A 21,993-nucleotide genomic window follows, 5' to 3' on the forward strand; every position below is an offset into this window, starting at 1 on the left:
ATTACCCAATTAATTAGTCAAAATAATTAATTTAATCCAATCTGAATATTTTTTTTGTGTGTATTTGTAAATACAGATGTGTACACATCTGATATTCGTAAATGCAGATGTGTACACCTGATATTCGTTTTATTCACACTGTTACAAACCTGTATTTATTTCACTAGATAAGTCCTATTTTAGCTCAAGAAAATAAGAATTACTGTATAAATATTTTAAACCATTTTACTTTTGCTGCATTTTTGTGTAATCTTGACCACTTAATGAGCTTTAGTTGCATTGTGATTGCTTATGTTGTGTAAAACATTTTATAATTTAGCTTATTTCTTTTTTTTTTTTTTTTTTCCTGTTTCTCTCCTGTGAGTGTTACTGTCCCAAAATGTATAAAAGGGTAAAGTCATGAGTTTCTTTTTGCCCTAGCAACTCTGGCAAGATGCGCGCACACACACAGAGAAATCTGCCATTGAATCCTCAAAGGACAAGTTGGACCCTCACAGGCAAGGTCAACAAGCTCATATGTTCTGTACATCACCTTTTAAATAGATTGTTAAATTATTTATTTTGTATTTCATTCATCTACCTACATGTCGGAGTATTGAATAAAAAATATTAATGCTAAAAATAATAGTTAAACTGTTCTACATTATTATACGGTAATTCTCTTTTTTTTTTTCATTATTATTTAAATGAGACCTATGCTATCACTGACATACTGTATATCCAGAGCAGATGCTGTGATCATGGATTAGTCTCTGCATTGATTCCATGGGCTATTCTGAACACCTGCCGTTGACCGACTCAAACCTGCACTTTCTCCATGACGGACACTCATCGTTCTCAAGCTTTCCAGAGTAGACCACAGCTCTACCCTTTGTTTGGCCAGAGAAGAATTGATCCCTGGCTGAGCCTGGTTTCTTTAACGTTTGTTCATTATTTCCATCAACTGCTGGAATTTTGGTTCTGTCCCCCTAGATTACTTGGTCAGAGCTGATGGAGTTGCTCTTTAATTGATCTTCCTTCAACAGTGACTGCTGTATTAAACTGAATTGAATCAGTTTTGATTAAACTTTTAATTATAACCATTTTACCACTACTCTCATCCCTGCCTGACATGCTGGAATGTTACACAATTTTAAATATTATGGCTTTTTTTGTGTTTGTTTGTTTGTTTTCTCTATGTAAACTATTTTTGGAAAATTATTCCCAAATACCACAGAAATCCAAAATTGAGGTTCAGGCCCAATCTCAGTTCCATTTTATACCACTGTCCTTTTGCGTTCTCTTTGGCCCTTGAAACGGTGTGTTAAGGGGTAGGGGTGGAAATATCTCCCTAAGAATTGCACACGTCATGTCGTCATTAGCGTAGGTTGAAACCTCCATGGAGTGAGCATATTTTAATTCATTTATAAATAAATCATATATCAAATAAATCCCAGCAGACATTAGGTTATCAGAAGTAAAAAAAAAAAAATGCTGCGTAATATTTTGCAGTGGTTATTAAGGGACTATCCTTAGTGAATTTTTATTTTTTTTAATTTTTTTTTTTTTTTGAGCGCATCAACCTCACTATAAATGTAATAAAGCAGCTGCTTTGTGGTAAAAATTCTTATTAATGCACATTTATATTACATTTGTGGGTCTCCTTGTTTGGTTTTCACAACCATGTTGCTGGTGTAGTCAGAGAAAACTCTCTTACCTCTTCATTTGTAGTGTGGTCTTGAAAAATCTTCATTTGTAGGGCTATGTGGCCCTTCCCTTTACCCCTACACCACCAAGCTAATAAAGAGAATTGGGACACTGGCCCTCTTCATGTGAACGCATGAACCGAGGGGGAAGGGTTAAGGTGTAGAATTGGGACTGGGCCTTAATCAAAGGCTCCACTATAAGGATGTGGTGAAACATATTTGAGATTTGATGTTTATTATGCACTTGTTTGTTAAAGCACAGTACATTTTGTACATGTGCAGACTTTGCACTGTCATGGACTTTCTGCAATATGGCATTTTATAAGATCTGAAATTGTAATGTTTTGTACTGAAGGACATTTTCTGCAGTATTTTGTACTATTTTTAATAGAATAAAAATATATTTTTGAATGATTCTGTAAAACATTTAAACCCTTCTGAGGTTTTAATAAAAACTGTTTGAATTGTTTATTGTGTGTGTTTGACTTATTGAAGTTGCATTTAACATAGTAAGAAAATGAATATATGTATGGTATATTACGTGTGTGTTTAAAATGCACTCGTAATTAATTTCTAATGTACTTGTAATACAGAAAAAATACACTTAAATATCACTAAGCAAGCATGAAATTAGCTTACATGTTATGCTTATTTAAGGTGTACTAAATATATTTAAAGCTGTTGCAGTTTAGCACACAAAAGTACACTAAATACACTTAAAGTTGTACTTTAGTGCAATTTTATTACAAGTAAAATATACTTAGCACAAAATTAATATGTCCAAAATGTCACACTTTAAGTTAACTAATCATTAATATACTTAAAATATACTGACAATTAGTCCGGATCCAAGTCTATTAAGCATATTTATTTTTCACTAGGGATGTGCTGGATAAGTTGGTGGTTCATTCCGTTGTGGTGACCCCAGATTAATAAAGAGACTAAGCCGAAAAGAAAATGAATGAATGAATATATATATATATATATATATATATATATATATATATATATATATATATATATATATATATATATATATATATATGTGCTATTACTCACTGAGTGATTTGGAAATCTTCTGTAATCCATGGTTTGCCAGAAAATGACTGGCATTCATTTATTTATTTATTTAGGCTATTTATTATAATTGTTTTAAACCTTTTGATGCTTTTAAACCATACTTCATTCTTGATCATAGCCTATATTAATTTCAAAGAGATGGACATTGGTAGCACTTTATTTCAAAGCCTTGTTCCATAACTACTTATATATTACTGTTTTTACTACTAGTAGTATAATAATTATTGGATAATAAAATTAGTTATGGAACAAGACTTTAAAATAAAATGCTACCAATTTCCATGTCTTTGCAATTGATATAGGCTATACATGCATGTGTAGGTAGTACGTGTACATAATAATAATATTAATAATAATAATAATAATAATTATTATTATTATTATTATTATTATTATTATTATTATGTATACGTACTGTGACCACCAACAATTTGTATCTTCATTTTAAGTTCCCATTATGCAAACTATAAGCTATAACTTCCATACATATTTTTTTCATTGTGTAGAGTATTTATTTATTACAAATTACAAATTTATGATAAAAATGTCTTATTTGTTTGTTTGTTTGTTTGTTTGTTTGTTTGCTCGAATTTATTAATAGTCTGTTTTTTATCCATAATGAATGAAATCCAGAAAACACACGGCTCAGGTGCGTATCAATTTCTCTTTATTGCGTTGGAAAGCAAACATCCAATGTTTCCCCACCACATCTGAGAGGTTTTAATGATACTGTCTTTGCAGAGCAGAGACAACAACAGCGAGGAACTTCTGCCAGGCAGCCTGCATGTCGGCTGTGAAAGCGGCGCCCATGGTGGAGGCAATCACGATGGTCAGGCAGTCGGCCAGCAACTGAAACGGAAGAAAACAGACGGAACAGGTGAGTCCCAGCCAGACAGGTATGTAAAATTGCGTTTGTACTGTACTGTAATGTTTTCTCACCCTGAAGTTGTCAGGATCCACGTGCAGTTTCTCGGAGTGCAGCACGCTCAGCTCGGCATAGGTGTTCTTGATGTCGTCCATGTTCTTCATGGCTCTGTCCAAGCCATGGAGCACGACGGTTCCGTGGGCAGCGACCTTTGGGTTGTTAATGATGGCGTCAGCATTGTACAGGTTTCCAAAACTTCCAAAGTATCTCTGAGTCCAGGGATACACAATCAAAGCCCTGCAACATACAATTAAAGCATTCTTTAAAATGATAATAGGCCGAATGTATTTTTGTTTAATATAAATTAGGATTTTGGGAACACATCATACCTCTGCAGGGCTTTGGGTCCAGCCTCCTCATAGTTGAGTTTGCTGAAGATGTCCTGGATGAAGGCACGTTCCTCGGCGGTCCACGCAACCATGTTGTTGATTTATGATTTTCTTCTCTGTCAAGAACAAGAATCATACCTTGGCACAACTCTCGACTGTATTTATGTCACCGGGTTGCTAAGGGAGTGCATATACGCTCTTTTGATTGGCTGGCACATTCAGGTGGGCAGGACGCTGAAGTCGTAGTGATGGTGAACTCTTGGAATATTCGATCTAGATGTTAGTCAAAGTTACGCCCAACTTTTAATGAAAGTTGTAAGTAAACTAATATAAAAAAGATGCAGACCCGCACATTAACGATAGGCTACTGGCAAAATTGTGAAGCTTAGTCACAAGCACTGACAGAGTTTCTGTCCACTGACCTTCATCGCTGCAGTCCTTCATCAGCCATATTTTAATAAATTTATTAAAAAAAATTATGGCTATAAAAGGAAAATCAACATAATATGGCAAGGGCAGTCTATGTAACCTATTGATAGATAAAAAAATATATATATATCTAATAAATATATTAGATTTATATTTTTAAATCCTTGTTAACTCAGTTAGTAATATGACTTTCAGAAATGAATAAATATTACGTCTATTGCGGTTGTTGTTATCTCGCGCACGCACGCGCGTCTCTAAACGCCCCTGTCTGTCTTATCTTGACTCACAGATGCGCCACTTACGCTGATGTCAACGTGAAATGCATATTTGCCTAAAAAATCCAGACTCATCAAAAAAAGGGCGTGGGCATTTTTATCGATTCACCAGACATAATTTATATCAGAGTCAATTAATGAAACACACGATTTATAAATCCATTCCGAATAGAAGATCAGATTCGTCAAAGGTAGTAATTTTAAAAATTGTAGAATAATTATGTACTCCACAGTAATGTATGTTATTGCAAAAAAAAAAAACTAACAAACTTACCAGTATTGTCATTATTTATGTTGTTATAACTTAAATTTGTATTATATTTTTTATTACACTTACTGTTTTGTCAAATATTGTGATATTACAACAGACTGCATGCTTAATATATGTGGAATAAATTATTGTTGTTATATAATAATAATAATAATAATAATAATAATAATAATAATAAAAATACATATTGTTATTGTTATTATTATACTTTATTATGATTATTGTTGCTTGGATTTCATTAATATTATTATTATTGTTACTATTATTATTATTGCAACTATTATTATTTTCATTACTAATATTGTTATTATTATTACTATTATTATTGAATCCAGACTCGTCAAATAAGGGTTTGAGCATTTTATATATTATTTAATTATTGATAAATAAATTATTTATAAATCAATTTAGAATAGTTTATTGTTTGATTGATTTATTGTATTGTGAGAAAACAAATGTATAATTATTTATTATTATTATTATTATTAATTTTGTAATAATAGCTATTATATTTATCATAATAATATAAGAAAAAAATCATCAGAATCCTTTTCTTTTTATTATTAGTATGGTATGATTATCATTATTGTTATGTGCAATTCTTTTGTCGATTATAATAATATTATATCAAATTATACCGAAAAAGCTTCTTCTTCTTCTTCTTCTTCCTATCATTATTACTATTGATTATATTATGTCTAACCCTAACAACGTGTGATCATTAATTTTTTTGCGAGACTGAAAGGTGATAAACATCAATTAAAAGTAAAAGAATGTTGTAATGAAATTAGATTAAATGGTCATTACTGAAACAAAACGTGTCGCATAAATATTTCAATCTTAAAAATTTCAATTGCTAGTAAGTGAGATTTAATAAAATCACATTTTACATTACATAAACTTATTAAATTAATTGAAAAGTTTAAAAAACTTATAAAGACTGCGGGTTATTTACACTGAAGATGCTGACGTGATCTGATTGGGATCTGACCCCATCTCTTTTTTTGGCTTGCTACCCAAACACGCAAGCACTTTTTTATCATGCTCCCCCAAAAATGAGGTGGGTAAAATGGGCATCGTCATTTTTCAACTTTTCTGGCAAAAGTTCAATCTGGGACGCAATTAAGCCGTATCCTGGGCGTGTCCGCTCAACCACATACGCTTAAAAAGAGGAGCAGCATGTAGGTGCGCACGTCTGATCATCCCAGACATCGATTCAAAATGAGTCTCTCTGCTAAAGACAAGGCCGCCGTGAGGGGCTTCTGGGCCAAGATTGCTCCAAAGGGAGAGCAAATTGGTAACGAGGCGTTTTCCAGGTAAGTAAAATCAGTTGCTCGTTCATAATTGCAAGGCTATTTCTAAAACAATTATTTTGCTGAATTGTTCAAACTACTTAATTAAAATCAGCCGAAACAACACAATTCTTAAGATTTTTTTGGGACAACTTAATTGTTTTATGTTCAAACTATTAACATTTGTTAACTTATCGTGTTGGGATAACATATTAACTTGTGTCGAAACCTGCCTTTTTTACTGTGTAGTTGCATGCACAACAATAGTTGGGAACTTTGTAACTTAACACAAGACTATAGATCCATTAACAACAAATAGTATTTGTGGGACTTTTCAAAACATTTTACTTCAAGTCTGAATATAGCCTTTGAGACTAAACTTAATGCTGTCTTTACTTTTTTTGTAATAAAAATGAACATAATTGATTTTCAAATAATACAAATGACATGTTGCAGATTTAAGTAGGCATACAATCTCATATTTTAAACCTCAAAATGTTTAAAAAATAACATTATTATTTCGCAGATTGCTTTTGGTGTACCCTCAGACCAAGACCTACTTCTCCCACTGGAACGATCTGGCCCCCGGCGCTCCCTCTGTGAAGAAGCACGGAAAGAAGATTGTCGGTGGACTCGGTCTGGCTGTTGATAAAATCGACGACCTCTTCAACGGCCTGCTGACCCTCAGTGAACTGCACGCCTTCCAGCTGAGAGTCGACCCTGCTAACTTCAAGGTATACGCTACAAACCACTCGTTTACTACTAATTGAGTCCAACAGTTCCAGCTGTCATATTTAAAATGGTGTGTTGGTTTGCAGCTCCTGTCCCACTGTCTGCTGGTGGTGTTCGCCATGCTCTTCCCTGATGACTTCACTGCGGAGGTCCATCTGGCCATCGACAAGTTCCTGGCTAGAGTGGCTTTGGCTCTGTCTGACAAATATCGTTAACTGTTCTGTTTAACAGCATGAACGTGGTTTTGTCAATATGGTCAACAACATGTCAATAAAAACAAACCTAGAGCCACTTCACCCTGAGTGTTTGCGTGCTAATCTGTTTCACAGTGGGATAATTAATTAAATTAGAAATATAAACTTTTTTTTTTCACTTGACCAAATTAAAACTGGGCTCTGAATTAAGTCAAGGTTGATCTGGAGATCATTAAAATCATTAACATTTCATTGGCTTATAATGTAGGTTAATAATAAACATTTCAACATTAAAAAATAACAAACAACGCATAATTAAAAATGATACACGATACATAAAAATAAATAAATAATATGACAAACACACTTTATATTTCAATGTAATTTCATATATTAATTTAACATTAATATACTCTAATCAAATTAATTGCATTTGCTTAGAAATAAAATGAATATTAAGAAAAATTAAATAAAAAAACAATGACAACATTTTAAAAAAATTAAATATAGGACACAACATTGAAAATTAAATTAAATAAAAACATAATGACAATATAAAAAAAATAATTAAATATAGGACACAACACAAATTATATAATCAGAATATGAATATTGGGTAACACAAATTGGTTGATAATATGAACATCAAACATAAGCAGCTTCCTGAGTGGCTTTGAGTCACGTGACACATTTTGGCAAGGGTATTTAAGGTCAAAAACCTTATATCTTGATTGTGTAAAGAACGTGACCTTACTCAAACAAGTTAGCAAACCCGTCACAAGTCGGAACTGTAAAGCTGATTTTATTTCAGTTTTTTATAATTATGCACATAGTTCTTTTACCTAATCATTTTAAGACAACTGGTTTTCTCACTTTTTTAAAGCAAAGTCAACTAATCACATTATTTTGATTTATACGTAGCTACATTGAAAAATCATTTAAAAATGTGTTTATATATTTATTATCTTTGTAAATTGTGTTGTCCGCATATATAAGTACACCCCTCACAAATCTATCTTTTAAATTCATATTTTTAATAGAAAGCTCTATATTATGTTTGTGCGTATACATTAGAGTAGTCAGTGCTGAAGCCAAATCTGGAGCTTCTCTAACAAAACAACTAAATAAAACTAAAATATTAAATACAAATTTTAAAAAGAGGAAAATCAAGAGAAGCAAAAAATTGAAAAATTTTGTTGAAATTTGGCAGGTTGTAATTTTTAATTTATTTTTTATGCAATATTTTGCTCGAATTTAATTGTATTATCTTTCTATTTCTAAATATGTTTGGTGACTAAAATATTATTTTACTAAATATATCAGTGTAATAAATTTGTTTTGATTTTATTCAATTTGATTTGATATATATTAATTTTCGAACAGAAATAACATACATTTTAACATGGTAAAATGGAGCAGGATGAAGCACAAGCTTATTATTTTCCCACCCCATTACCACATACATCATTCGTCTATTAACTTATTTCTTCTTTGACTTATCTCTTATTTTTACATGAGACATGTTTTATCCTTTTGGTATCTTTGACATATTATATGTTTGATTCCATTTGTACATTTACATTTTATAACATAGACCCCCTCCCCCAAAATACAAACTGCAAATAACCATTAATTAAAATTACATCATACCTTTCTCATTTTGTTCTTTTTCAATCACCTTCATCATTTTATTCCTTAAATAATATATACTTACAAAACCTTTTTAATTGATTAATATCCTGACATTGTTTGGGAATCTGTTCTAGACTGTTTTATAACTTCAAATCACATACAGACATACACAAACTTTTTAAAGTTCTTGTTTTCAACCTTGTGAAAGTTTGTTCTCTTAGATTATGTCCTCCTTGTCTTTCTTCAAAAACATTTGTACACATTTCGGAAGTAATTTAGTCCTAGCTTTAAACATAAATTGCGCTGTTTTAAATTTAACCAAACCATTGAACTTAAGTATCTTCAATTTAAAAAATAAAGGATTTGTTTGCTCCAAACACCCCACATTTTCCATCAGTCTAATTACTTTTTTCTGCATTGTACATGAGAATTGTAAATTAGATGTATTCCCTCAAATTTCAGCACAATAACTCCTATAAGCCAACCTAGGTGTGTTATATAATATATACATTGATTTATTGGATAAATCTTGCTTTATACACTATTGCTACAGTTTATACTAATTTTGATATCACATTATTTATTTGCGGTTTACAACAAATTTTATGATCCAATACAACACCAAGAAACTTAATTGCATATACTCTTTCTATAACTTCATTATCAATTTGTAAATCTATATTTTGACTATGTTTTATTTTCCCCAAATTTGTTTAAATGCACCAAAATACATTGTCTATATTCACTGAGAAACGGATACGAATATTTATATTCAAAATGGGGTACTCAATTATGCTAAGCACTGTATAGTACTAGTCAAAAGTTGGACAAACGAATGGGAAAGAGTTTGTTTGACTGGTAGTGTACTATTATTTGCATATAAAGAAATCAGCATTTTTGTTACTCCAAATATCAACTCCAAAAAACTCTGCCGTGTTTGATACTGAAAACGCTGAAATATAGCCCTTGTGCATTAATAAAAAGATAAACAAGCTTCAATAAAACATGTTTAAAATAATGACTCAATAGTACATAATTAGTTTAAAATAAGCCCATTCAAAATAAATAGTGGAGTCATTCAGGTTCCTGGGCACCACCATCTATCAGGACCTGAAGTGGGACACTCACATTGACTCCATTGTCAAAAAAGCTCAACAGAGGCTGTACTTTCTTCGTCAGCTGAGGAAGTTCAACCTCCCAAAGGAGCTGCTGAAACAGTTCTACACCTCCATCATTGAATCAGTCATCTGCACATCAATAACTGTCTGGTTTAGCTCAGCTACTAAATACGACCTCCAAAGACTATGTCGAATAGTTCGGACTGCTGAGCGAATCACTGGTACAATCCTTCCTACTCCCCAAGAACTGTACTTATCCAGAGCGAGCAGAAGGGCTGCCAAAATCACTCTGGACCCCTCACACCCAGCACACTGCCTCTTTGAACTTTTACCTTCTGGTCGACGCAACAGAGCACTGCGCACCAGAACAGCCCGACACAGAAACAGTTTCTTCCCACAGGCAATCCATCTCATGAACACTTGATGATAATAATTGCGAAACCAACATCACTACTTGCCATACGCTTTTATACACATATACACTTATTTAACAACACACTTTACATGCCAATTTGCACATAACGGCTGCTCATATAACGTTGTATATAGTAATAAATATGTTCATACACTTGTCAATCTGTATATTTGCACTCACTACTTACTTCTATTTTTTAAAATATATTTATTATCTGTTTTTTGTCCTGTCTCTGTAATCCTGTTGCACTGTAGAAGCTCTGTCACGAAAACAAATTCCTCGTATGTGTGAACATACCTGGCTATAAAGCTCTTTCTGATTCTGATTCTGATTCTGATAAAGATAACAGAGATATAGTAATACCACCCTGATAATATAAAAATATCAAATAAGGTTTATTTCAAGTAAATTCTAAACAACAGCATGAAAAAAGCTAACTATTTTATGTCATTTCGTTTTATGCTAGCATCTGCTGGAAAAAAAAACATTAAAAAAATTCTCCATTTATAATAAAAGTCAAGTATGCTGACTCACAGTACTAAACACAATAGATATTATAAATTCCTACACTCTACTTAGAAATAAGGATGATGTCATGAGTTGAAAGGTTTTAACATGCAGATGTCATGCTCCAGTTTCATTTCAGTACAACCCGTAGCTTCTCATCTCCAAGCAGAAGCCTGTTAAAACAACAAAATAAATGCTCACTTTATTTTAAGGTCACTATTAACAAAGACTTTAGCTCAATAAGTCACTCGTTAGCTGCTCATTAATAGGTAGTAAGGTAATAGTTGGGTTTAGGGATGCAGAATAAGATCATAACTTTAATAATCTTAATAATAGGAGGGTAATATGCCAGTAGTGACTGGTTTGGGTTGTTACTTAAACTGATGTGTTACCATATCAATGTTCATTTCTTGACAATAAAACTTGAGAAGAGTTTGGAATATTCCAAGAAACATATAATATTTAATGTATTAATATAATAAGATTATTTGAAATGAAAGCACACTGACCTCATGAGAGCAGCAGCCACCAGACCTCCTCCTAACGGACCAACCCAATAAACCCAGTGATAAGCCCAGTGGTTTGCCATCAGTGCAGGTCCGAAAGCTCTCACAGGGTTCAAACAGGTTCCAGAAACATCTCCTCTAATAAATAAAACAACAGACATATACATTGCATGGTAATACTTTACAATAAGGTTGTTTTAGTTAACATTAATGCATTAGTCAACACGAATTAACAATAAACAACACATATATTGTTGGTTAATCTTTGCTAATGTTAACTAAATATAAATGAATGTGTTAGTTGATGCATTAAAGATGAACTAATGGTGAGTAATGACTTCGTTCATCCTTATATAGTCTTGTGCTGTAAACTTAATATAATAGGTGCATCTCTTTACATTAACAGCTTAATTAGTTAATGTTTACTTAAAAATACACTGTATTTGTTTGTGGATTAAATAACATGACCTAACAATGAACAACACATTTATTTAACAACACTCTTTGTTAACGTAAATGCACTAATGTGTTGTTAGTTGATGCAACATGAACAAATGATGAACAATGACATTACACAATCTTGCTTGTCATTCATGCTTGTGGACTCTTTACTAACATGGTTTATCATTAGCAAAGCATTTGTTAAGGGGATTAAAGTGTACACTAGTTCAACATTTAAATAATGCATTAATAACATTTGTGAACTCTTTGTTAACAGGATTTATCATGAGCAATATTCTTGTTCTTACTTTTTGAACTTTAGACAAAGCTCCAAACATGATACAAACGTGAATCAGGTATTTCAGAGCAAAGAAAATTCATAGTAATTCCTATAATATTTTTTCTTCTTAGTGAGTCCTATTCCTTTTAAACTGGTTATAATAAAAGCAGTTCAAAATTGTTAGTTGCCTTAAAATATTAATCTCTTTTCGGTTGGCTACAGAACAAACCAGTGTTGTCCAATGACTTGTCTAACTAACCTAACATGTCTTGATTAACATCTACCTAGTTAAGCCTAGTTTAACTCAATAACTAACAAGCACTTTAAGCTCAAAAAAGTATTATCATCATGGCAAAGAATAAATAAATTAGTTATTAAAGCTATACATTTTACAAATGTGTGAACCACTGCAGGATTTGATTATTATGTGTGTGTGTTCTACTGTTTTTGCAGACTGTTTTTCTTGTTCTCTCTACTGTGTCTTTACACTGCCGAAATGTGTGTGGGTATGCATATTCTGTTCATCTTATCTCGGTGTGGCCGGAACATTCCGTTCCTCCTTTGGATGCGCAAACCGTCTCTATCTGTCTCGCTCACAGATGCGCACATACCTACACGCACACATTCTCACGTATCCTGCTGTAAGCTGTCTCTGTTTTGCTGTTTCCCTCCTTCTATGATAATATTCTTTTGTGTTAGGGCTCAGCTGCAGGCGGACCCTCAATGTGTATATAAGATTGCTCCTCCCTCCCTTGTGTCAGAATAAAATCATACTGAACCACTCAGCTGATTTTCTTCTCATCTTTCCAAGCTTGGACGGTCTTGATGCAGACACTCACTGGTGATACAAAAACTAGAGTGAAGGTACCTGAGAAAAAACGGATTTTCCTACAACCACCAACTATTCCAGCATATGTTTTATGCAGCCCATGCCTTTGCAGCCGCAATCCACTGGGAAACACCCATTCACTCTCACATGCACACACGCACTCATACACTACGGTCAATTTAGTTCATTCAATTCACTTATTGCGCATGTCTTTGGACTGTGGAAAAACCAAAGCACCAGGAGGAAAGCCACATCACCACGGGGAGAACATGCAACTTCACACAGAAACTGGCCCAGCCAGGACTCAAACCAGTGACCTTCTTGCTGTGAGGTGACAGTGCTAACCACTGAGCCACCATGTCACTGGAAAATAATAAAAATTTCACATTAGGGCTAATAATTTTGACTTCAACTATGTACCTCTTTGTGGTCACATCAGACCGGAATGAGTTTTGAGAATTAATGAAACACACAGCACAGATAACTGAAATATAAGTGCTCTATTATATACCTGTCAATCAGATATTTAAGTGTTACTCATAACATTTGTGATTTGTTTTCTCTTGCCACCAAAAGCTGTATCTCTTTAAACAAAAAACAAGCAAAAACAGAACTATTGTGTCTTATTATTATCATATAAACATTATGCATGTGTCACATGATACCTCAGAAATCATTCTGCCAATAGAAAACAATCATACCAGTTATTCCAATATTGGACATTACTCTAATACTGATTTTGCAACAAGACTCTTGCTTGTTTTACTGTACTTTTGTTCAAATAAACGCAAACTGTAAAAATCCTTTAGTTACTTTACTTTAAAAAAGTCAGAAAACAGGAAATCAGCCTTAACTTTCATAATTATGCACATAGTTTGTTAATGTAATAATTATGAGGCAATTATAGTTTACTCTCTTTTTTAAAGAGCACCTATATTTTACCCATTTTACAAGATGTAAGATAAGTCTTTGGTTTCTCCAGAATGTGTCTGTAAGGTTTCAGCTCAAAATACCCATCAGATGAAATATTATAGCCTCCAGAATCTGCCCATTTTGGTGTCTGGGGACTATGTAGCTGTTTTTGCAGCCTGTGGCTTTAAATGCAAACGAACTGCTTCTTTGCGTGTCCGCTTCTCATCGAGCGTTACGTCAGATAAACAGCACAGCTGCAGAGACCAATTTAAATAATGCTGAAATACAGCTTATTAGTCAAAAATACCAAGTAACCGCCCATTCACATGGGGTGTCTGTGTCAACGCTTCCCATTCACTTTGAGTGGGTGACATCAAGCGTTGCCAAACTGAATTGAGATTAGATCGCTGTATGCAAATACACCAGCTCAGACAGTAGCCAATTGCTGATTAATTTCCTAGGCTGAAGCTGCTATGACGATCGCGTCAGCCCCAACTTCTGACACGCCCTTAGTCTAGCATTGACGCTGAAGGCCTGTGTGAATGCACGGTCAGTTTATTTGATGTATTTCTGGTGGAGTTTATTCAAGCCTTTTTTGAAACGATGAGTCACACACAAATGCGTTTGGCAGTACACACACACACACACATTAGCGTTCACAGTAATTACACCATGCGGCCATGGTGATTATAGCAGTTAAGAATTACATAGTGATTTTACTGTCTTTATCACAAACATTTTAAACTTATAAAAATTACAGAGACTTGTAACAAATATTTGAATCCCAGTTCATTTTCAATAACTGTTCTGTGGTCATGTGTATACATGCTATTATGGAAACATGGTCAATCAATTCGGTGGGTGGGGAAACCGAACTCTTACGCCGCTTTGCAGTGGGCCTCAAAATCACTGATTTAGGTCCTATTTTATGATGTTTAAAATGTAAAAAAAAAGACTTGTTGGGTTTATATCACTCCAATATGACTGTGACACACTACACACAGTTCTGTCCAAACAGCTTACAAAACTTGATTTTCATCAAAGGTGCCCTTTAAGTAGTCAACTAAATGCTTTTTACTGTGCAGTATCGTAGCATGAATTTGCCTTTTTAAACTTTTCACCATTTATTTAGACTTTTTCCAGACTCACCCTGCTAGAATATTGACAATAACGGTGCAGCCCACCATGAAGGGCACCATTGGGTTTTTGCTCTTTCCATTAACAGCCCCCATCAGAACCACCAGAGTCACCAGACACGTCATGGCCATTTCAGCAAACACCACTTTCCCCAGCTGCTCATCTGATTTCAGAACAGCAAAGGCAGCTCCAGTAGCATTCGCGTAGTTCTCGTCTGACGTCATAACCTTAAAAATACATCTGTTCATTGAGCAGTGTTTTATGCTAACCATATAGGTGATTAATAAACATGTTGGCCTTGTTCACACCTTTGACATTGCAGCTCCTAGTACACCTCCGATAAGCTGACTGATAAGATACGGGACAACCATCGTCAGTTGCATTCCTCCACATAGCCAGATTGCGATGGTGAACGGAGGGTTGAAATGTGATCCGCTGCGTTGAGGAGAAAAACAATACAGTTCAGGTGAGATGTACACTAATTTGCTTACAAATAGGAGGTTCAGGAAATCCCTTTTTTGATGGTTCCATTTAGATCCCAATTCTGTTTATGAAGATCTAACTTCCAGCAGAGTTCAGCTATCTGTCTTTATTTACCAAATGCTCCTTCAGATCCTACTTGTGTCTGATCTGGGTTGGTGCTGAACTCTGCAGGAAGGAAGATGTATGCCATGTATTTACAACTTTCAAATTGCAATATGGAGACCTTGACCTTAACTTTTCATGTAGAAAATTCTAACAATTACTGAATTTTAACAATTTGTATTTACTTTCTGTAACTGATGATGTCCAAGTTTCTGGTAATGTCCAATAATGAGCTCCAAGTACTTTTTTGGGTTATTTGATTGATTGATTGAAAAAAAAACCTTTGTTATTGCACTATAAAATAACTGTTCAAAAGAAAAGTAGTTTATAATTTAATTTAATAATTTATTCCAGTGATTTTAAAGATGAATTTTCAGATTTATTACTCCAGTCTTCAGAGTCACGTGACCTTTTAGAAATTACTCTAATATTAGTTATTATTATTACTGTTATTATTATTATTATTATTTATAATAGTATTATTATTGGTAATGATAATAAAAGCAATAATAACTGGAGTAATAATTTCATTTGAAACTACATACAATAAGAAAGCAATTATTTAAATTGTTTATAAATATTTAATAATGTAACATTTTTTACATTCAATAAATGCTGTCTTGATTAACAGAATAATTCTTTATTATATATATATGTGTGTGTGTGTGTGTGTGTGTGTGTGTGTGTGTGTGTGTGCTGTCATCATGGCAAAGATAAAACAAAACAGTTATTAGACTCAGACTCAAATTTATTATCCCGTTTAGGGAAACTAAAAATACAGCAAGGTGCTGTAACACAGGCAAAGTTCCATGTACACATTAACAAAATATTACAACACAACATACAATACATTAGAAATGAGTTATTAAAACTATTATGTTTAGAAATGTGTTGAAAAAATCTCTCCAAATTGGGGAAAAAAACAGTGAGGCTAATAATTGAGGGTGCTAATAATTCTGACTTCAACTGTATATATAGCTCATGATATAAAGTTTCAAAACACCTGTGTTTCTTCATCCAGAAGGCAATTTATATGAAAAGTTTTATTGTTATAAAAATTATTAATATAACCTTTTAAATATAACTGTATAAATGTAATAAAATAATTCCTACCTGATTTCCGCCATACACGCCACCAGCACAGCAACTGCCAGCCCGTGCACAAGTGCTGGCTGCAGTCTTCCAGCTGCTTCCACATTTTCAATAACAGACACGCAGCCAATGAAGACAAAAAATGTCGTGCCCACCAGCTCAGCAACGCATGGCTGGAATATTTTTTCGTATTTGCTCTGAGGTTTTGGTTTGACTTTGTTTAGCAAGGTTTTGTCCAGTTCTTCGAGCTCCAGCTTCTCTGCTTCCACCGGCATTGTGCTCCATCAAGTGCAATGAGTAACTCTGGGACTGTGGTAAAGGAAAGCATAATGATAACAGAGCTCACCTGTTCCATCATAAATCACTCTTTTATCCATGAATGTCTGATATTTTATCATAGGATTATTGTAAATGATCGAGCAACATTATACAATCAAGTTTTAGTTGACATTTAAACGGTTAAAGAGTAACTGTGGGGTTTTCAGTTCAGAGTTACATCAATGGAGATTTGCTCCATTATCACATGTCAAGTTTTACATTTGAACAGTGTTGTTTCCACTATTATCTCTGTGTTATTTATTTGTCAAGTGTGCCATAACTACTTGGCCTTGCGTGTAAATGCTATCAATCTAAATAGCATTGTAAAACATCACATAGACACTTGAACTTTGAGCAGAAATGTTAAATATCTTGATGGTTTTAAAATGTTATTAAGATACTCAAGGTGTTGTAAAAACTACTAATACTTAATAATATGTTTTTACATTTTATTATGATGCTTTGCAAAAGTCTTAGGCCACTTCACTGTAAAAATTGCTGCTATAAATTGTTTAGTTGAAGCAAACGGAATTTTCTTGTCATCTGAGCTTACAAACTGACTAAAAATATTAAGCTAAACTTATTGACATTAAAATAAGTTAAAATAACAAAAACATTTGCTATCATGACTTTTTGTCATATGATTTTTCTTACAGTGTAGCCTATAAACTTTTTTTTTTAGCAACAATGATGATCATATACAATATTTGGTCATTCATTTAATTTGCATACAACCAGAAATACAATTTCAGTCAGCGGTTTTGGTGAATCAATAGGATTGTCAGTCCTGAAATAGGCGGAATAAATTTACTCCATAATGTATTCCTGATCAGCATAATAATAATCCCAAACACATTGCTAGTAAATATTATTATTTTGAAAGAGAAAAAAGCACTGACAGTCATGAACTGGCCTCGACAGAGTCCAGACCTGAATATCATAGAAGTGGTAAAGAATCAAAAATTACACTAAAAGACTGTAAAAAACGAAAAAAAGAGTTAAAAGAGTTCAAGAAGTTATAGTTAATGCAGGGAGACCACACTTGAGATCACACTTGGATATCCACGTAATGAATTTAGCTTGAAAAAGCCGTTTAAACTAATTAATTTGTTTTCATTTGTATTTAATTATCAATTTAGATTGTGTTTCTGTTTTATTGTTTGTGTGTTAGTGTCCAGAGTTCACACTTAGCTGATGATTGATAATAAAGCATGTTTTGCATGCTGTCCCGGGATAGAGCCCTGAGCTCATAAAATCCTCGAGCCCGGGGCTCCCTCTCATTTGAAGGGCGAGAGGGGAGTTTGAACTCAGGTAGATCTCGAGAACCCCTGCACTGATAAGGCAAAAAGGGGGAATTAAGGATTGCTACTGTAGGAGGACATGCTGCTGATTGAAGCTAGTCTATGGTGCTGACTTACTTTAATCAATTTACTCATGTCGCATGTTTTTGGACTGTGGGAGGAAACCGGAGAACCCAGGGGGAAACCCAGGCGAGCGATACGTTTGCATATTATAAATACATTAAATCTAGGCCATATTCACGCATGGAAGTCGTGTGTCTCCAATTGAAATAAGGAACTTGCCACACCCACACACACAAAACATTAGACCTACATATTAAAACAGTGTTTCTCAACCGTGTTCCTGGAGGACCACCAACACTGCATGTTTTGGATGTCACCTTCGTCTGTCACACTCAATACAGGTCTTTCAGTGTCTGCTAACGAGCTGTTGATCTGAATCAGGTGTGTTTGGTTAAGGAGACACAGAAAATATGCAGAGCTGGTGGTCCTCCAGAAACGTGGTTGAGAAACACTGTATTACTCATAATAATTAAAGGCTTAGAAAGAAGTCTTGAATCATCAGATGTGTAACGTTGCACAACAACACCACTAAAATCAATTTATGTATAGTCATTCAGTTATATAAGGAAATAATAACCTGACAACTGTGACCAAACAAACTCTTCTAAAAATTCTACAAATATTTAATAGCGCTTACCTCAGTAGAGCCGCAATCTTCTCGTCGATGAATGAACTCTCCTTTGCAGTGGAGTGGGGGCAGAACTTTTATAAACACCAATCAAAAATCCGCCTTGCCTAACAGACTGTCCTTTACTAAAATATTGCTGTTTTGGCTTATTGTTCATTCGAGGAAGACTTTAATTCTTAATTCGAGGAATTTTATTTCTAAATCACACGTTGTATTATTAAATCTTTTTTCACAGCTTTGCTCCATTGGTTTGGCTCATTTCTTGAAACAGAAATTACATTCTCAAAATTCTAAGATCATTTGGCAAAACAGTGTTACAGTTTAGCACAATAGCTTAGCAGTTTAGCACAAGAGCTTTTAAGCTCACTTGCAAAAGCTCATATCTCTCCAAAAACAGTTCCCTCATGCATCAAAACTAAATTCCTTTTCCATATAAAAAGTCAGTGCCACAAAAATGGCAAATATTCTTCTCACTAGCTTTGGCTCATTTCTTGAAACAGACCGGACATTCTCAACACTCTTGGTGCTTTTGCCAAAATAATGTGGATGGTTCGGCACAACACCATGGTTCAACAGCTTATACCTTTCCCAAAACAGTTCACTCATGTTTCAAAACTAAATTTCCTTCTTATTTAAACAGTCAGTGCCCCCAAAATGCTTCTTCTCTTTGGCATTGTGTAAGCACTGCAAGTCAAAATGTTTAGATGTTTTGTCATTATATGGCAAAGGACCACCAAAATATCCCTCATGTCCACCTTACAGTCTTAGCCTAGTCCTTCATTGACACTGATTACTGTACTGTCTTTGTCGAGCTAACAGAATACAATTGTGTATAAAACAAACAAAAAAAGAAATAGGATTTTTAGGGTAAGAGTAGCCTCCAAGGTTTGGCGTCACAGATTGCACTACAGTTTTTCTCTATTGGTTTGGCTCATTTCTTGAAACGGGAATTACATTCTCAATACAACATGGACAAACCTCCAAACCACTTGGCAATTATTCACAACAGACTTGATTTTCTCATTCATTTCATCAAATTGCAAATGTCTAAGTACATCTTTGCAAATGATTAAGTACATGTAACCGACATTTAGCACAATTTCCAAGTGAATAGATCTTGTTGATCTAAACTGACTGTTGATTTTCAGTCTAATGGTTGTTCTCTCCAAAATGTGTCAGCGTCATTTCATTGTATAAGTCATCACATGCACAATAGTCTGTTCAATTGTCAAAATTAGTCAAGAACATAATACCATGAATACCATATATGAATCAGTGGAACATTTGATACATTTATTACAGCAGTTGACAGTCAGGTGAAAGAACATGACTAACAAAGGAGGAATTTCACACATCTCAGATGACCAATCAAGCACTGTAGGCTGCATATAATTTTCATTGTTTTTTGTTTGTGTGTTTATATTACAGCATATTTTGTTTTATTCTGATGTATGGAAATTACTTTATGTGTGTGATTGATAATGGTTACAATTTCCTTGGCAGTATTAGTGCAATGTGTGATGTCAAACCTTGGAGGCTACTCAAACTAAAATCCTTTTTATACATTTTATAAATCTTATGAATTTATTTTATTTAGTTTTATACACAATTCCATTCTGTCAAAAGACAAAAAGCAGTAGAGTAACCATTTTCAAAAACTGGGCTAAGACTGAAAGGTGGACATGAGGGATATTTCAATGGTCTTCTGCGATAGTGACAAAACAACTAAACATTTTGACTTGCAGTGCTTACGCATTGCCAAAGGGACAAAGGATTTTGGGGGCACTGACTGTTTAAATGAGAAGGAAATTTAGTTTAGACACACGAGTGAACAGTTTTGGGAAATAAATGAGCTTTTGCAAGTAGGCTATAGTGTTGTACTGAACTGTAAGACTGTTTTACAAAACAGCCTTATAGTGTAGAGAATGTAATTCCTGTTTCAAGAAACGAGCCAAACCAAATGAGAAAAACTGTAATACAGCCAAGGAAATGGTAACTCCTTTCTTTATTGTAATGATCAACCACACATAAAGCAACCTCCATATATCAGAGCAAAAATAAACTGTTTACAGCATAATAAACTGTAATATAAACACACAAACAAAAAACTACAGTGCTATAAATAAAGCTGGAGTTTCATAACAGTTTTTCACTGCCCGCCGTCCTCCCCCTCCTGCCCATCCACACGCTGCAGTCTGTGTGGCCACAGATTCTCGTCCACATCACAGCTTTATTCTCCCTTGAGATGCAACGAGGGAAGAAACGGCATGAATGGCGCAACCATCCCCTACGATGATCTCCTGTTATATCTTCTCATGCAGTGTCCATTCCATGGAGCAGGGACAAATCTGAGATGTGTCAAACTCCTCCTTCATTAGTCAAGTTCTAGTTTCACCTGACTGTTAATTGCTGTAATAAATTGTAATCAAATCTTCCAAGGATTCACCTACTGTATGGTATTCATGGTATTATGTTCTTGACTAATTTTGACAATTGAACAGACTATTGTGCATGTAATGACATATACAATGAAATGACACTGACACATTTTGGAGAGAACAACCATTAGACTGAGAATTAACAATCAGTTTAGATCAACACGATCTATTCACTTGGAAATTGTGCTAAATGTCGGCTATCTGGACTTAATCATTTGCAAAGATGTACTTAGACATTTGCAATTCGATGAAATGAATGAGAAATTCAATTCTGTTGTGAACAATTGCCAAGTGGTTTGGAGGTTTGTTCATGTTGTTTTGAGAATGTTTGAGAATTGCCACTATGATTTGGTCAAATGACTAATTGTTTTGAGAAATGCTTTAACTGTTGTGCAAATGTAAATAGTGTTGTGAGAAATGCACCAAAGTGATTGAGAAAAACTGAAACATAATGATAATCTGAGGGGGGCGGGTTAGGCCACTACCCCAAACTTTCTCTTCCAACTTTATTACACGCAAATTAATTTCTTAATGCCATCTGTAGTACCTTGCTGCCATCTACTTGAAAGCTGACACTTA

At 34.0% G+C, this 21,993-nt stretch overlaps 3 protein-coding genes across 3 annotated transcripts; 1 reads left to right on the top strand and 2 right to left on the bottom strand.

Moving 5' to 3' along the window:
* Positions 1 to 3,410: 3,410 nt before the first annotated feature.
* On the bottom strand, positions 3,411 to 4,158 carry hbbe2 (hemoglobin beta embryonic-2). Its single transcript, XM_056469371.1, has 3 exons — positions 4,020 to 4,158; positions 3,705 to 3,927; positions 3,411 to 3,614 (listed from the first exon to the last, which is right to left on the bottom strand). Exons 1-3 carry the CDS (start codon positions 4,109 to 4,111, stop codon positions 3,486 to 3,488), a joined length of 444 nt encoding a protein of 147 aa, XP_056325346.1. The 5' UTR covers positions 4,112 to 4,158; the 3' UTR covers positions 3,411 to 3,485.
* A 2,008-nt stretch (positions 4,159 to 6,166) lies between these two features.
* hbae5 (hemoglobin, alpha embryonic 5) lies at positions 6,167 to 7,314 on the top strand. The gene is made up of 3 exons (XM_056469405.1): positions 6,167 to 6,310; positions 6,813 to 7,020; positions 7,105 to 7,314. The coding sequence occupies exons 1-3, from the start codon at positions 6,216 to 6,218 to the stop codon at positions 7,231 to 7,233; spliced, it is 432 nt and encodes a 143-aa protein (XP_056325380.1). The 5' UTR covers positions 6,167 to 6,215; the 3' UTR covers positions 7,234 to 7,314.
* A 3,099-nt stretch (positions 7,315 to 10,413) lies between these two features.
* Positions 10,414 to 16,984, bottom strand: aqp8a.2 (aquaporin 8a, tandem duplicate 2). Its single transcript, XM_056470161.1, has 5 exons — positions 16,688 to 16,984; positions 15,298 to 15,424; positions 15,002 to 15,216; positions 11,394 to 11,528; positions 10,414 to 11,057 (listed from the first exon to the last, which is right to left on the bottom strand). The coding sequence occupies exons 1-5, from the start codon at positions 16,939 to 16,941 to the stop codon at positions 11,015 to 11,017; spliced, it is 774 nt and encodes a 257-aa protein (XP_056326136.1). The 5' UTR covers positions 16,942 to 16,984; the 3' UTR covers positions 10,414 to 11,014.
* Positions 16,985 to 21,993: the final 5,009 nt, after the last annotated feature.

This window comes from Danio aesculapii, chromosome 12, assembly GCF_903798145.1.
Source record: "Danio aesculapii chromosome 12, fDanAes4.1, whole genome shotgun sequence".
In the NCBI taxonomy this organism is placed as follows: domain Eukaryota; kingdom Metazoa; phylum Chordata; class Actinopteri; order Cypriniformes; family Danionidae; genus Danio; species Danio aesculapii.